Source organism: Hyperolius riggenbachi, chromosome 3 (genome assembly GCF_040937935.1).
Source record: "Hyperolius riggenbachi isolate aHypRig1 chromosome 3, aHypRig1.pri, whole genome shotgun sequence".
In the NCBI taxonomy this organism is placed as follows: domain Eukaryota; kingdom Metazoa; phylum Chordata; class Amphibia; order Anura; family Hyperoliidae; genus Hyperolius; species Hyperolius riggenbachi.
Genome location: NC_090648.1, coordinates 143,375,399 through 143,391,239, shown reverse-complemented (window position 1 = coordinate 143,391,239; position 15,841 = coordinate 143,375,399). Strand labels below are relative to the sequence as shown.

The 15,841-nt window shown below is 42.2% G+C and overlaps 1 protein-coding gene across 1 annotated transcript in view; it reads right to left on the bottom strand.

Annotated features, from left to right (window-relative positions):
- Nucleotides 1-15,841, bottom strand: part of SMAD6 (SMAD family member 6) — an 85,333-nt gene that overhangs the window by 12,293 nt on the left and 57,199 nt on the right. The window contains exon 3 of the mRNA XM_068275030.1: nucleotides 12,760-12,828. Coding sequence (XP_068131131.1) covers nucleotides 12,760-12,828 — 69 coding nt within the window. The remainder of the gene's footprint in view (nucleotides 1-12,759; nucleotides 12,829-15,841) is intronic.

Below are 15,841 nucleotides of genomic sequence, written 5' to 3'. Positions count from 1 at the left end.
TTCACTTTCTGACTGCATGTGTGACTTGACTGTCTACTTCGGCCAAACAGGTGGGCAACTGGCTGCAGCTTCCATATCCCACTCACTTCTAGTTTCTTTTAAACAGCATTGTTTAATTGCATTAAAACCATCCTAGGTTTCTAAAATATAGAGAATTAATTTTTTTCAAGAAAATCTTGAATTACTCTGCACCCCCTCCATATAAGGTTCAACTACCACCAGCTTTGTTGACCGACATCAACTGTCTTTCAGTGGCCTCTAGTGGCCAAAGAGGGCCAGATTACTCATTCCAAATACAATTCTCAACAATGACCAGCAACAGAGTTGAAAAGCTGTGGCGTGCCATAGAGACCAGTACAAACTTTTTTTTTCTGCGGCAAACCAAAAAGTGAACAGCTTTCGTGTGAATTTTTCCAAATGTAGTAACGTGTGTGTGTGTGTGTGTGTGTGTGTGTGTGTGTGTGTGTGTGTGTGTGTGTGTGTGTGTGTGTGTGTGTGTGTGTGTGTGTGTGTGTGTGTGTGTGTGTGTGTGTGTGTGTGTGTGTGTGTGTGTGGGGTTTGGAGAGGTAGCATCTGTACAGCCGAACCTTTACCGGTTTAAAGAGAACCTGAACTGAGAAGGATATAGATTTTTCCCTTTTAAAATAATACCAGTTGCCTGACCCTCTTTCTGATCCTGTGTATAGAATACTTTTAGCCACAGACCCTCAACAAGCATGCAGATTAGGTGCTCTGACTGACGTCGGACTGGATTAGCTGCATGCTTGTTTCAGGTATGTGATTCAGCCACTACCCACTACTGCAGCCAAAAAAGACCAGCAGGACTGCCAGGCAAATGGTATTGTTTAAAAGGAAAGATCCATATCCCTCTCAGTTAAGGTTCCCTTATATACATGAATGGATGCATGAAGAGACATTGGCCTCGATTCATAAATTACCTCATGCGGTAATGCTGAAAACAGCAGACTTTCCCGACCGCTTAGCAAAGGGTCAATTCATAAAGGCTGTTACCGCATGAGAAGCTGACATTACCGACCAGGGAGATAAATTACCGAATTGGCTGTAGTTACCGCCAACACGTCAGTAAATTGTCAGCAAATGCCAATTCATAAAGCCTTCAACAAGGGGTAAGCCTGGCGGTAGTTACCGACACCTCTAGTGAGGCATTAACAAGTTACCGACAGCTCTGACGAATGCAAAGTGCAGAGAGCCGAAGTCTGTTTAAGTCATCTGTGGAGAGAGCCAGAGAGGCATCTGTGTGAGTCATTTGAGCAGGAAGGGAAAGGACTGTATGACTCATCTGAGTCATCAGTGGAGAGAGCAGTCTGTGTGAGTCATTTCTGCAGGGAAAAGAGGATCGAGACACTGCTCTACTCTACCGCTCAATGGGCTGCGGTAATTTACCGACCTCCAAGGGCAGCTGGGGAAATCTTTATGAATTAGCACACAGACCGGGAAAATACTGGCTGTTATTTTCCCGAAAAGATTTTTTTATCGCACTGCTGTTTATGAATCGAGGCCATTAGGTTAATTTTCAATATCTACTCTGGAAAACCACCTATACACCCCAAACACCACAACTACACAGTTAGACTTATACTATACAGTATACTATATAGACTTATACTATACTGATACTTATACAGTTAGACGCTATACTACAGATCTGAGGATTATACTGACAGGAAACTGAGGAGTTGGACTTTTTTTCATGTTAGTGTAACATATCAGGTAGTAATCAGCCTGCATGCACATACATGCACATATGGTAAGATATGGTATGTAGATAGTGTGCCCTTACATTTGATTTTGCAGGCCCCTCAACCTTTTTATCGGATCAAAGGAGAATTGGTCACGTAGCATGGCCACCGGATTGATCTTTTGATTGATTTCTGGGCAAAATAAGTTGAAAGTATCGATTGGGAATGATGGAAAGATCTCAGTCACAAGTCCTTGATCGGGTGCATGGCAGTAACAGCATTCAATATGGTAACAACCAGCATATCTCCAGCTGGTGCCCCCCAAATGTATATGAGTCCCCAGTGTACAGTTTTGAGGGCTCATCTGCCATACAAGTGTGAATCCTGGCCTCATCCAGTGTCACCTCGAGCTTCTGTACCACATGACACTGGTGTCACATGGTACAGGCACTTGAGGCGACGCCGGACACTGGAGGAGGGCAGGATTCGCACCAGCAGATAATAGGTGAGCCTTCAACACTGCACTTGATGGGGGACAAACAATTGGGGGGTGTCAGCGGAAAAAAAAAATTCATGTTGTAATCTATTGGAAATCGCTGTGCAGTATGTGGGCAGACAATAGATCCCTCTCTGATCAAAAAAAGGATCTAAAGAGGTCCATACAACTAATGATTTTCCTGCCAATATACAGCATCTGATCGAATCTGCTGTGAAATCGTTGCGCAAACGCTGACAGAACGATCGATTTCCGTTGATCCGTCCGTGCGGAAGATTTCGTTCGATCACCGGCGGGTCGGGAGTGCGTCGATAGCGGCGTCGAATGTCTGACGACCGACGCTAGCGGCAATACATTACCTGCTCCGCCGGCGTGTCCCGCTGCTCCATCTCCGCTGGGCTAGGGCAGGCTTCACTTCTTCCTGTCCGGACAGGAAGTTTAAACAGTAGAGGGCGCTGTACTGTTTAAACTTTCCTGGACAGGAAGTACAGTGAAGCTGGAGCTGAGTGCAGAGAAGAAGACAGCTAAGACCAGGGGACTCGTGCCGGCCAGATCAGATAATGTATGCAGGGGGGGGAGCACGGCGGCAGCTCCACAGATTGTGATCGGTTTCATGCTGAAATCGATTCACAATCTGTTTGCAGTAAAGGCAGCCATACGATCCCTCTCTGATCAGATTCAATCAGAGAGGGATCTATCTGTTGGTCGATCTGATGGCAAATCGACCAGTGTATGGCCACCTTAATAGTCAATCTGGTGGCAGAGTGACAAATGTATGGGCACCTACACGCCACAAGAACAAGGCAGCATATATACATACAGTAACACACACACACACACACACACACACACACACACACACACACACACACACACACACACATGCTTTAGCACAACAATGACATAGTGAAGTTGTAATAAGACTCCCGTAAAGATTTTAGCATACAATACATACAAACTGTACTTGCTGTTTCTAGTAAAAGCTTTGGTTGGCATACAGTGTTCAGGGAAAAACGCACGGATTTGATTACTGAAATGCTAGCACATACATCCTTAACTCTCAATGGGACTCTTTCATATAAAAGGGAGCAAAGGAAAATGTGATGTTGCCCAAGGAAACCAAACAGGTGTCAGATTTCATTGTTTAACTCGCAGCAGACAAGCAACAGCTGGATTCTGATTGGGCAGCACAGGCTACACCTCCACTCCTCTACTCATTCGTTAAAAGCCCTGATGTGTTTACAAACTCGTACATTAGAACCAAGCGGATTTCACTATACAAGCACACTAGCTACACAGTCAGAGAGATTCATTCACAAATAAACAGTGTCCGAAGCCTTCCAGGTGCAGCTACCCTACACGTTTGGTCAGGATTCTGTGGTCTCATCTGCACAGAGGTTTGGGTTTAGAAGCAGGATAAAAGCAGGATGTTTGTCTGAGGTTACTCTGCCCTCAAATAAACATCCCATTGCAGCCTCATCCCAAGCATAAGCTAAGCAGTGTGAAGTAACTGGCTGCTTTCATATCCTCTGTGTGCTGAGCAGGGCAGTCTTTCTTGAGGAGCTGGGATAGACAGATCTGGGGGGAGTGATGGAATGTATAGGAGGGGAGGAGTAAATCAATGAAGAAGGAAAAAGCAAAAAAAAAAAAAAAAAAAAAAACTGAGGAATTTAACTGAAGCCAAGACCAGGAATTTTGGTGGGGGAGCGTCACAGAGGAGTTACAGAATGGCAAGGGCCAAGAAAACTGAGACGAGGCGAACGTCTAGCTAGGGAGCAGAGGAGATGTGCTGGGGGTCTGAAGACTAGGAAAGCAAATACCATCAGCTGGGGAGGAAGCATCTAAGTATATGTAAGAGGAAAGAAAGGAGATTGCCCTATTTTAAAGTGGACCTGAACTCTTGCACAGGACTGAAGGAAAACAGAGAAGTGCACCCTGTATGTATTTAGAGAGTTTAGCCTGTCTAATGCCCCCTCATCTGTGACTCATCACAACAGTAATTTGATCTCTCAGCTGTGTCAGCTCAGGACTCTCAGCTACCTCAGCAGAGAGCGAATTGGTAAACACAGGGTCAAATCTGCTTCCATGAAAGCCGGAAGTAGACAAACTGCAGATTTGTTGCATGATTTATATCAGCTGTAACAGACATTTTTTCTTTAAAGGTCATTATGCTGTTGCATAGGTTTTAGAGCAGAGAGGAAGTTCTGGGTTTAGGTCTGGCTAGGAGGGGGAAGCAAGCTGTCCCCATTTACTGAAGGCAGACCATTTTTCATCTAGATGGATTTCACTGGATAGGATCAATTTGAGTGTTCTCTACATAAATGTTTTCCAGTAGCCGGGTGGGGCATGATGATCGAATGCACGGCCAGTGCTTCTGTGAGCAACTCTGCTTACAGCATAGGAGGTGAGCTGATGAAAGCCGGGTGCTCACCAAAACTAGCTGGGTGGAGCACCCGGTAAAAAGTCTGGGGAGAACACTGCATTTACACTACACAAGCGGTGTTTTTGTTTTGTTTTTTGCATACACAGCAACACACAACCCATAGCTGTTCATTCTATGCACAGCCCAATTTTGACACACTGCATTTTTTTCTGTGTACATTATAATGAAAGTGACTGGATATCATATGCGTTAAAACAAAGCACATTGCTTACTGTAAAAAGCTATACGACATTTAGAACGTGAATGAGTTCCACGATACGCACAACCAAAAAGCATTTTTCATAACTGTACCTTTATGAATACACTTGTAGCATCAAATTTGTGTCATATACAGTACTTAACCTTTTTTTGACTTACTAAAGCGTAAGCTAAAAACTTTCCACTGATAAATACAACATCCATACTACACAAACAGTTTTGAAATTTAATGCAATTAAAAATGACCTTTGCAACGCAGCTTGGAGCCAGCAATGAGTTTCTGACATGACAGATGATTAAAAAAAAAGTTTACTTGCAACCATGACAGCGGTACGCAGTTTGGTGGAACTTTTTACACAATCTAGTATAGTTCATAAAAAAGGCAACCCGCAACTTCAATTGAAAAGTACTGTAGATAAAATCCAAGATTGATGCACATTTCAATACAGAAGTGGCTCACACCATCTGGGCAAATGAGCCCCATCTGTGTCTCAGTGCAATAAACAACTAAACACTAGTAAAAACTAACCTCCTAGCAAAACCGCAGTGCTACTGAATTACACAAGTATATAGTGCTGACCACACAGCCGTCTGTGGAACTTCCATACAACACTTGCATGTACTTGTCCACTCAACCACCTAGCTGTCCCTATGCTATATGTCCTACATTACAGCATAATGCATCCAGCACAATTGCCCCACAGTTTTATCATCTCTGGAAACTGAGCTTAGATAGTCAGTCTGTGGCTCCTCCAAGATTAAAGAGAGTCCATTATTCACCAACAGTGCAACTCCCCTGAATTGCCAGCTAATATTGCAGTGCCATCCTGCCCACTCACATCAAAATGTCCAAAAACTTTGGAAATTTGAAGACGTCAAAACATAAAAATTAAAAAAAAAAAAAATTGAGTAGGCATCATAGTATTTCAAAGGCCAAGGTAGAGATTGCCGACCCAGGCGTTTATTACATAATGTGTAGGAAATGCAGGTCCACCCATGGATCCCTCTGGATATACTCTATATCAGAGCTGCAGGCAGAGTACGAGCGGCCAATGCCAGCTTTGTGTACCAGTCATCAACTTACAACAGTCAGAACTTAATTGCCTGAACACTTGCCTGAACCATCTGCACGCTATACGGATATTGGTAATTCAGTAGCATTGTGATTGTGGTTTTGGGGTTGAGGGGGGGGGGGGGGGGGGGAGTTAATAGAAGGGTTGTTTATAATACTGTTGCTTAGACAGAATGAAATAGTTAATGATATTGAGACACCTGTGGAGTTACTGCAATTTGTTCATTGTTACAAGGTTAGAGAAAAGAATATTTTTTTCAGGGCTGTGGAGTCGGTCCAAAAATCCACCGACTCCGACTCCTCAGTTTAGGATTCCACCGACTCCACGACTCCGACTCCTCTAATTTGCATATTACAATTTTGTTGATTAAAAGTATGTAACATGAAATTTGTCTATTAACTGCCAACGCTTAGGAATTTTACAAGACAACTGAAGTGAGAAGGATATGTAGACTACTATATTTATTCCCTTTAAAACTAGTCCTTGGTAAGAGTACTTGTAAAAAGTACAAACCGGAACAAAGAACATCTATCAGGCCCTAGGCAATGTAAGTGTGGGAACATGTAAGAATGATGTGCAGGTACTCTGCAGGGGAATGAGGAGATTGTAAACAGACAACACCTCTGTGTTCAATGTGCACAGCATTCTCAGTGGATTCCCTGCAGCTCTGTGGGGAGTGCATATGTAGAGTATACTACTACTGTGTAACAAAGTAAACCTGAGACAGATGAAATTAAAGTTTTATACATACCTGGGGCTTCCTCCAGCTGCCTTCAGGATAATCAGTCCCTCGTTGTCCTCCTCCACCACCTGGATCTTCTGCTATGAGTCCAGGTACTTGAGCCAGTCAGGCGTAGTGCGCATGCACACACTCCGCCGCCAGGAGCATACTACACCTTTGCAGCACTATTGCGCAGGTGCAGAATGTTCCTGGCTGTGGGAGCGGCATGCGGCCGGACAGCGCTGACTGGCTGAATTACCAGGACTCATAGCAGAAGATCCGGGTGGTGGAGGACAGTGAGGAACTGATTAGCCTGAAGGGGGCTGGAGGAAGCCCCAGGTATGTATAAAAGTTTACTTTTCATCCGTCTCAGTTACCCTTTAATTTGTAGTCACCAAACCAAATTTTAATAACATATCAAATTATGTGATTTCATCAGCAAAGGGAGTGCATACATTTGCATAAATCAGCATCAATGCAGAATTATTTCCATCTCGTTGACCATCTCTATTAGTGACACGGCTACACATCAGGCTTTATTCTTACAGCATAGATGTTATTTAGTATATATAAGAGATTCCTGTGTACACATCATATATACAGTCACAATCAGATATGTATATCTGACCTTAAAAATACGGGGACTGCTTTATTGAAGCAGCACAAGTAACTAATTTTGATTGGTTTATTTCATTTTTGTGGACTGAGCACAGCTATTACTGTATATATACATTATTTTTAATGACTATTATCTGAGAAATAGAACATTTTATCATATTTTCTATTTTAATTACAGTTACAAATTCATTAGGAGTCGGAGTCGGTGCATTTTTTCCCGACTCCGACTCCAGGCACCCAAAATTGCCCGACTCCACGACTCCGACTCCACAGCCCTGATTTTTTTCATTGTCGATTATGCCGCAGTTTATGTCTTTCCTAGCGTGCCTGAGACCTAGCACTGCAGAAGCCTGATCTACAAAGGTTAAAGCAGAACTGTAGAGACTTTTTCTACACATGGTTTCACATACCTGGGGCTTCCGCAATCCCCTAGCAGCCGTCCTGTCTCGCGCCGGTTCTCCACGAGTCTCCGTTCCTGATTTATGAATGGACATGGCCTGATTGGGGGTCATGTCTATTTATTCCAGGCATAGCTAATGGGTAGAGGAGAGCTCGGTCCATCTCCCCAATCACGGATTGCGGTGTCTCGACGGGTAACAGCGGCGGCAAGGGGGAGGGCTCACGCACAGTGGCGGCGGGAGTGAGCAGCTTATTAATAATGTCCTGTAGCCGTTAACAGGCTCAAACAGGATGTTTTAATAAGGCGGCTTATCGGGAAGTAGTTAAACGACATCTACGAATGAGGACATTGTTCCCCTCCCGACACTGCTAAGCTGGTCCTTGGTGTGTCTACCATGCAGTCAAATACTGGACCACAAACATACTTTAAAAAATTAAATAAACCCACATTGTAGTGTCCTTAAAGAGGAACTCCAGTGAAAATAATGTAATAAAAAAAAAAAGGGCTTTATTTTTACAATAATTATGTATAAATGATTTAGTCAGTGTTTGCCCATTGTAAAATATTTTAAATCCCTGATTTATATTCTGACATTTATCACATGGTGAGATTTTTACTGCTGGCAAGTGATGTAGCTGCTGCTTGCTGTTTTGGCAGTTGGAAACAGCTGTAAACAGCTATTTCCCACAATGTAACAAGGTTCACAGACAGGAAACTGCCAGAAGTACCTTGGTACTCAGAGCTTCTTGTGGGAGGGGTTTCACCACAATATCAGTCATACAGCACCCCCTGATGGACTGTTTGTGAAAAGGAATAGATTTCTCATGTAAAAGGGGGTATCAGCTACTGATTGGGATTAAGTTCAATTCTTGGTCGGAGTTTCTCTTTAAAGAATGCATGAAGTGAGTGATTTGGAGGCCATATTTATTTCCTCTTAAACAATACCAGTTGCCTGGCAGTCCTGCTGATCTTTTAATCATAGACCCTGAACAAGCATGCAACAGAGAGGTATCTGAGAGGTTTAGCCACATTCTTGTTTCAGGTGTGTGATTCAGATACTATTGATGATCGAATGAACAGCAGAACTGCCAAGCAACTGGTAAGGTTTAAAGGACAACTGAAGCAAGAAGTATATGGAGGCTGCCATATTTATTTCCTTTTAAGCAATACCAGTTGCCTGGCTGTTCTGCTGATCCTCTGCCTCTAATGCTGGGAATACACCATAGGTTTTTACTACCAATGGATGGGTTTGATAGATAAAATTTCCAACATGTCCGATATTCCTTCCGATGATTTTTTGGCTCTATTTCACATAGAAGTGAATGGAAGAAGATAAGCCAAACGAGAGGAAGATAAGAGAATCGAGCGGAGACTCTAGTGAAAAAAACAAAACAATTCGGTGGAAAATCGAGCGAAAAAAACGTATCGTGTGTACCCAGCATAATACTTTTAGCCACAGAACCTGAACAAGCATGCAGCAGATCAGGTGTTTCTGACATTGTCAGATCTGACAAGATTAGCTTAAAAGGAAATAAATATGGCAGCCTCTATATTCTCACTACAGTTGCCCTTTAAATGGAAACATATGGCAGCCTCCAAATACTTCTCGCTTTATGCTCACTTTAAAACATTCACTGAGGAGACGCCCAATAAATGACACTAGAGGAAAGACTGCCTGCGGCCGATGCAGATGTGGCCTTACCAAGGGACACCATATTATTTGTCAATTGGGAGTAAAACTGTCTTGTGTGTAAAAGCCCAAACATGTATAAAACATGGCCCTACCTGATTCCACTCGTCTATAGACCCATCTCCACTTAAAAAGCATATTTTATATTACTAACTCATAAAACGGTTTTAAAACCTGAAGCATCACAACTTGGGTTGCTGTAAAAGACGACTTGCCTCCCACAGCAACACAACCAATCTTTCACCATTTTGATTACATGCCAATCAATGTCCTGAGCTCTGCTTCAGAGGCTTCCTTACTACACACACTGCTAAGAAAACAGAATCGAGGCTTTGCAGGGGTTAGGAACTCTTCCATTTACTACTAGCAAGCTCTTACTGAGCCTTCCTCTTTATTTGTGTGGCATGCAGAGTCTTTCTCCCACTCCTCTAATGACTGCTGACTGTCAGGACCTGTCCTCATAAAGACTAGGGATAAGTCCAGGCATTTCATTCCATTCTATCACATGCACTATTAATCTCATGACAGTGGCAATTTTGAAATAATGCAGAGTGGGGATTAGTTTTTCACAACTCCAAAGAAAGGAGAATCTTCTGAATTTAGTGCAGTTTTTTTGCCCTGCACAACAGTTCACAATGATTACTACTATTAAGATGCTACACAGATCATCTTCAGATACTACATAGCAATCTGAAGTTCTGATACTCCCTCTGCTTACTACAAAGTTAGCTGAAGGCGACAGAATGAATAGGAGGCACTTTAAATACACCTGAACAGAAACATATGGAGGCTGCCATACTTTTCTTTTAAAACAATACCAGTTGCTTGGCATCCTATTTAGCTGCAGCAGTACCTGAATCACACACTTGAACCAAGCATGTGCCTAATCCCCCCAGACTTCAATCAGAGCACCCAGTTCTCCATGCTTGTTCAGATATATGTAGTATACAGTAAAGCCTTGTACACACACTTTTTAAAGTCAGCTGAGGGGGCCAATAACTACCGCTTCAGCTGCTACCCCCCCACCCCCCGAATGTCAACCCGACAAATTGACTCACCCAAGCAGATGGACGACGCTTGAGCATATACTTCTCCCCCCGCCGTGTGACATCACGCATTCGCCACTCTATTGTCCCTTTGCCTCCATGCACAGCAACACAGCACATAGTCAGCTACACAGCTGACTTGGCATCTGTCAGCCCAGTCATGTCACCCCAAGGGGGATCAGGTCCTGACCCCAGACTGGCAACAGTCATCAAAGGTGTGTACGCACCTAAAAGGAGAATTTGCCTGATGACTCCTTTAAGCATATTAAGCTGGCCACTAACGGTCCAATTTCTAGCGAAAAATCGTTCAAGCAATCAGAAATTCTGATCGGACGAAAAATCGTTCACTACACCATCAACTAACCAATCATTGCTTCCTATCTATCACGACCACCAAGAAAATCCAAATTTTCATTCGACGAAAATTCATTCGGGCAACATTTTTTTCACTCGTTCATAATCGATTGTGTCCACTAATGGAGATTATTTACAACCAATCCGATCAGAATTTCTGATCGCTCTAACGATTTTTCGCTAGAAATTGGACCGTTAGTGGCCAGCTTTAGAGACAGAAGCTCAGCCAGGCAATCGTTACAATTGTCCTTTAAGCAGCATTGCAGGGAATTTTATGTTGCCAGTTTCTCAGCCCCTTTGGCCCTGTTCACAGTAGTCAGTTGCGTTGCAGAATAATTCTGCATGTCAACTTACTGCTTAGACAATTCTATGGGCCTGTAACTGACTAACTCGCTGCATGCAGGCTTTGTATTAAAGTCTATATCCAGTCTCCATTGCAGTTCACACTCATAACGCATTCTAACCAGTGCATTATGCAAATGACCAGTGGGAACCTAGCCTCCATGTCAATCATATAAATTGCAATTTGTTACAAAATGTATGTTAACCACTCAAGTACCAGCAGTCTCTGCCCCCTCAAGGACCAGAGACTGCTGGTACCAGAAACCGCCGTGTAACCGGCGAATTCGTCGCACATAACCGCTGAATCCGCCATCCACCTGGAAACCTCAGGCCCCCAATCTGCCGTCTCTTATGATGGCAGTGCTCTGCGAGCGGCTTTCATTGGCTTCTGATCGTATGATCAATGTAAGCCAATGGTAGTTGCCTAATATTGATGACAGGTTCAGGAGCCAATAAAATTGGCTCCCGACCAGCTCACAGGGTTCTGGCGTAATAGAGATGGCAGGAAAGTGAGCTGTGGTGGGCAGAGAGCAACGAGATCAGAGAGAATGCGTAGCGGCGGTGAGGTGAAATGTACGCCCTATCGGGTATTGGGGGATCAAAACAGGGCGTAGATTTCAAGCCCCGCTGTCCGTAAGCGGTTAATCATAGTTTTAGTGCTAGACCTCCAATTACAGGACCTCCTGGTATACGACAGCCAAGCTGGGCTACGATGATAAACAAGGCAAATGGATGATTAAGCCATGCCTACTCCTTAATATATGACACTAAAAGGAAATGAAAGCTGCGCCCCAGCAATACCGTAGACTGAGGGAAAGCCAGCCCACAGTCACATACATGAATGAATAAGATAGACAGATTTACATTTTACACATACACTCTATTGAAGGTAATCTGACTATTGACCATCACTATTGATAGCATTACAGGTTGAGAAAAGCCCAGGTACAAAGACAGATATGGGGAAAGGATAAGTCACTGGTGTCAGTAATTGTGTACTGACACATGCATTTGTTTGGGGGTCCTCACACATTTCTGAATGGATGGGTAAATGTATTTGCTATATCTACAAATGGCCTTTTAGACTGCTAGAGTAACCATCCAATGCTATACTATTGAACCATAAGTCTTTGCCCATGATCCTAGATATGTTGCAGACCCTGGTCTACTACTGATCACTTACTGCCAGCTCAGACTGGCCCTCCTAGTATCTGCCACAATATTCTTGTTGCTGCTGGTTACATTACCACTCTCTACTGCCTGTTACTGACCCTGGCCTGCCGATTACAGTACCAGTGGTCCACCATCTGTTGCACACCCCAAGCCTGTCCCCAACAATTACATAGGGACCAGCAAAACAATTTGACAGCATATAGATCATGATTTGTGCACCAAGAAAAATATATAAATACAATGGCCTCAATTCACTAAGCTTTATCAAACACTTCATCAAAGGTTTCATAATTTACCTCATGGGTAAAATCTAATTTTGAATTCACTAAGGTGCTATATATTTATTGAATGGTTTACCAATAAAACGTTCAATCTATAACACCTTAGTGAATTCAAAATTAGATTTTACCCATGAGGTAAATTATCAAACCTTCGATGAAGTGTTTGATAAAGCTGAGGCCAATGTGTTCATCTCTATCCAAGACACAAGACATCTGAAACATACCCAATACATTGCCAGCAGAGATGCACAGTGAACTAGAGGCATCCATCTCAGTGTATGAATCCGAGAGATCTAGAAAAACAAGAGAAAGTATAGATCAATAAGGAGTACCTCAACACACAGTGTATCCACTAAGGCAGGGGAGGGGACACACTTGTTTGCTTTCATGCACGTGTTCTGCATAGAAAAACTGATTTAAAACTGAGAACTTCTGTTAACCAATGGGTTAGTTCATGCTTATTGTGTTTTTTGGCATGCATGATATAGAGGCGGTATGAAAAAAGAGCGCAGGATACAGACAAATTACTTATTTTTCAGTAATAAGAATAAAAATATCAGTTTACACAAATTTCGTTTTAAATTATCACTTTGTTTAAAATTCATTTTTAACGATTATTCCAGAGACATAGTTTATGTTCAATCGTGTTTCCATCTGACATGGAGCAGACACTGTAAATAACATATTACCGTAAAAATGCATATAAAGTATAAAATTAAACAGTACAACACATTAGTTGTAATCTTAAGGTGGCCACACACGATACAATAAAATAATCCGATTTTACGGCAATTCAATAAAAACGATCGGATCTCCCGTAAAAAATCGAAAGCTTTTTTTTCAATTCGACTGAAAAATCCGATCGGATGTCCTGTTTTTTTCCGATTTTTATCTATCCGGAATGCCAGATATGTTTCTTCAATTTTTCTAAAGATTGTATGGTGTGTGTTAGATTGTCAATTTATTAATATACACACCCAAGCAATTTTCTCATAGTTTCCAATCATTTTTATCATAATTGGGGAGAAATTGAACATAGGTGTGTGGTACATTGGTCATATTTTTTTGAAATGTTAGTCAGAAAAATTGATTGCAATTCTTAAATTGAACAGATATTTGAAAAAAATTGTATGGTGTGTGGCCACCTTAAGTCATTTTAGGTTACAGAAAAATTGTGGCCGATTTTGTAAGTCAAAATTGACAACAAGTGTCAGCGCCAAGGCAGAAGGAAGGGTTAGTGATTTAGGAGAAAAAAAAAAGTTAAAGATTGTCTTAATACTACTACACGTAACTCTACTCTCACACAGAACCCTCCCTGCACCGATGGCTAACCCCCTGGTGTTGCCTAACCCCAAGACACCCCCAAAATCCTTAATAAAAAAAAAAAAAAAAAAGTAAAATTACATTTCAAAATGATAATTATAATTCTGAAAACAAATGTAAAATTGATAAATAAAAAGAAAATCAAAATATTGAAACGTTAAAACAATTTATACAAATGATAATTGTGAAAACATAAAAACGATAAACTCCAGGTGCAAAACCGTTCAATGCGCGCCCGATTCGTCCCGTTTTGCGTCCAATAGCTGATATTTAACAGAGTCAATGGCAGCGCCCACTGACTAATCAATGCTCCCGATTTTCCTGCTTCCGTTTTTATGCGTGCAGGGAAGAAAAAAACTGACATTCTGCAGGATAATTCTGCACATTTTCTCTATCAATTACTTTAGGTGCTGTGAAAAAACGCATGGTGTGCAGAAACCGCAAGCAGAAAACTGAAAGACAAAATGTGTCCCGTGCCTAAGGCCTTGTTCACATCAGGGCCGTTTCTGTGCGCTTTTCACAGTGCATTGCCCTGTGCGTTCAAGCAAGGTATTGATTTTCCAATGTAATGAAATGTGCCTGGTTCACATCTACACGCTGCGCTGAGCAGCGTTACAAAAACTGTTGCCATATACAGGGGTGTCCAAACTTTTTAGGCCAAGGGTTACATCGCTGTTCTTGAGCATGCAAGGGGGCCAAACTAGCAAAATCAAACAATTTTTGCTGATTGCCATCATGTACACTATTCCTTTGATGTGTTGTCAAACAAAACATTTCCATGTGAAATAACCTATATATCATCCACACTTAACACAGTGGCAGCTGCTTATCAGTGGTGGCTGCTAACCTACAGGCGAACAAAGGAGGAGGCAGACTGGAGACACAAGGTGAACCCTGCATATGGCATCACAGCTACAGCCAGTGGGCTGCATGGAATTAACTGTAGAGAACATTGGGGCCAATAGAAATGGCTCTGTGGGCCACATTTGGCCCCCGGGCCAGACTTTGGACATGCCTTCTTTATGAAATTGCAAATGTTCATATTCAGTAAAGCCAGTTATCCACCATGAGAAATACAAACGGCATGATTCACAAAGCTTTTTCACCGGTTTTCCTCTGTCTTCACCTTATCTATGTTACATTTTTAAGCTCCTAATGAGCAAAAAATATAAGTTTGTGACGCTCACACTGTTCCCAAGAAAAACGTGCTTGTGCCATTTGAGTCACAAACGCAAATTCCATTGCAAATTGTAAAAAAAAAAAAAAATGTATTTTTCAAATCAACTTTTTTTTTCTCTTCTCCCTGGCTCTTTGATAGCTTCTATTTACAGAACCTTTCACCTAAGTGTGAAAAGCTGTGTCTTGGTAGGACATAGTCCCCCTGCTGTGCGACGATGCCATCAATCTAGTTTTTGCTTGACAGAATCTAATAAAACAGTCTAATGCTGGGAATACACATTACGTTTTGCGCGTTCGATTCGGCGCGCGATCTATTAGCCACTCAATTTTCTGCTCGATTCTCTTATCTTCCACTCATTTTTCCTTCTTTCCATTCACTTCTACGAGAAATCGAGCGGAAAAGAATCGAGCGGAACATCGGACATGTCGGAATGTTATCATCGAAGGCATCTATCGGAACAATTCTTAGCAAAAAAAAAAAAAAAAAAAAAAAAAGTACCGTGTATTCACAGCATAAGAGAGATAAGCAGGCTCCAGCTTTCACATCTCACCCAGAGCAGCAAACACACAGATCTTATCAGGGTCTCTCTGGAAGTAGCTGACCTACTGTGACCCAGAAATGTCTAGAATAATCCGTAGACTTCTGTATTTGTAATATTTCCGGTGTTAAAAAGATACCAGGTCCTTCAAATTCGCAGTGTGTTGGACTTCACATGACACTGGTTCTGAGAGATTTTCAAGCATCTGGATCTTCCAGAACCAGTACTAGACGAAGACAAGACAAATAACATTTATATCACGCTT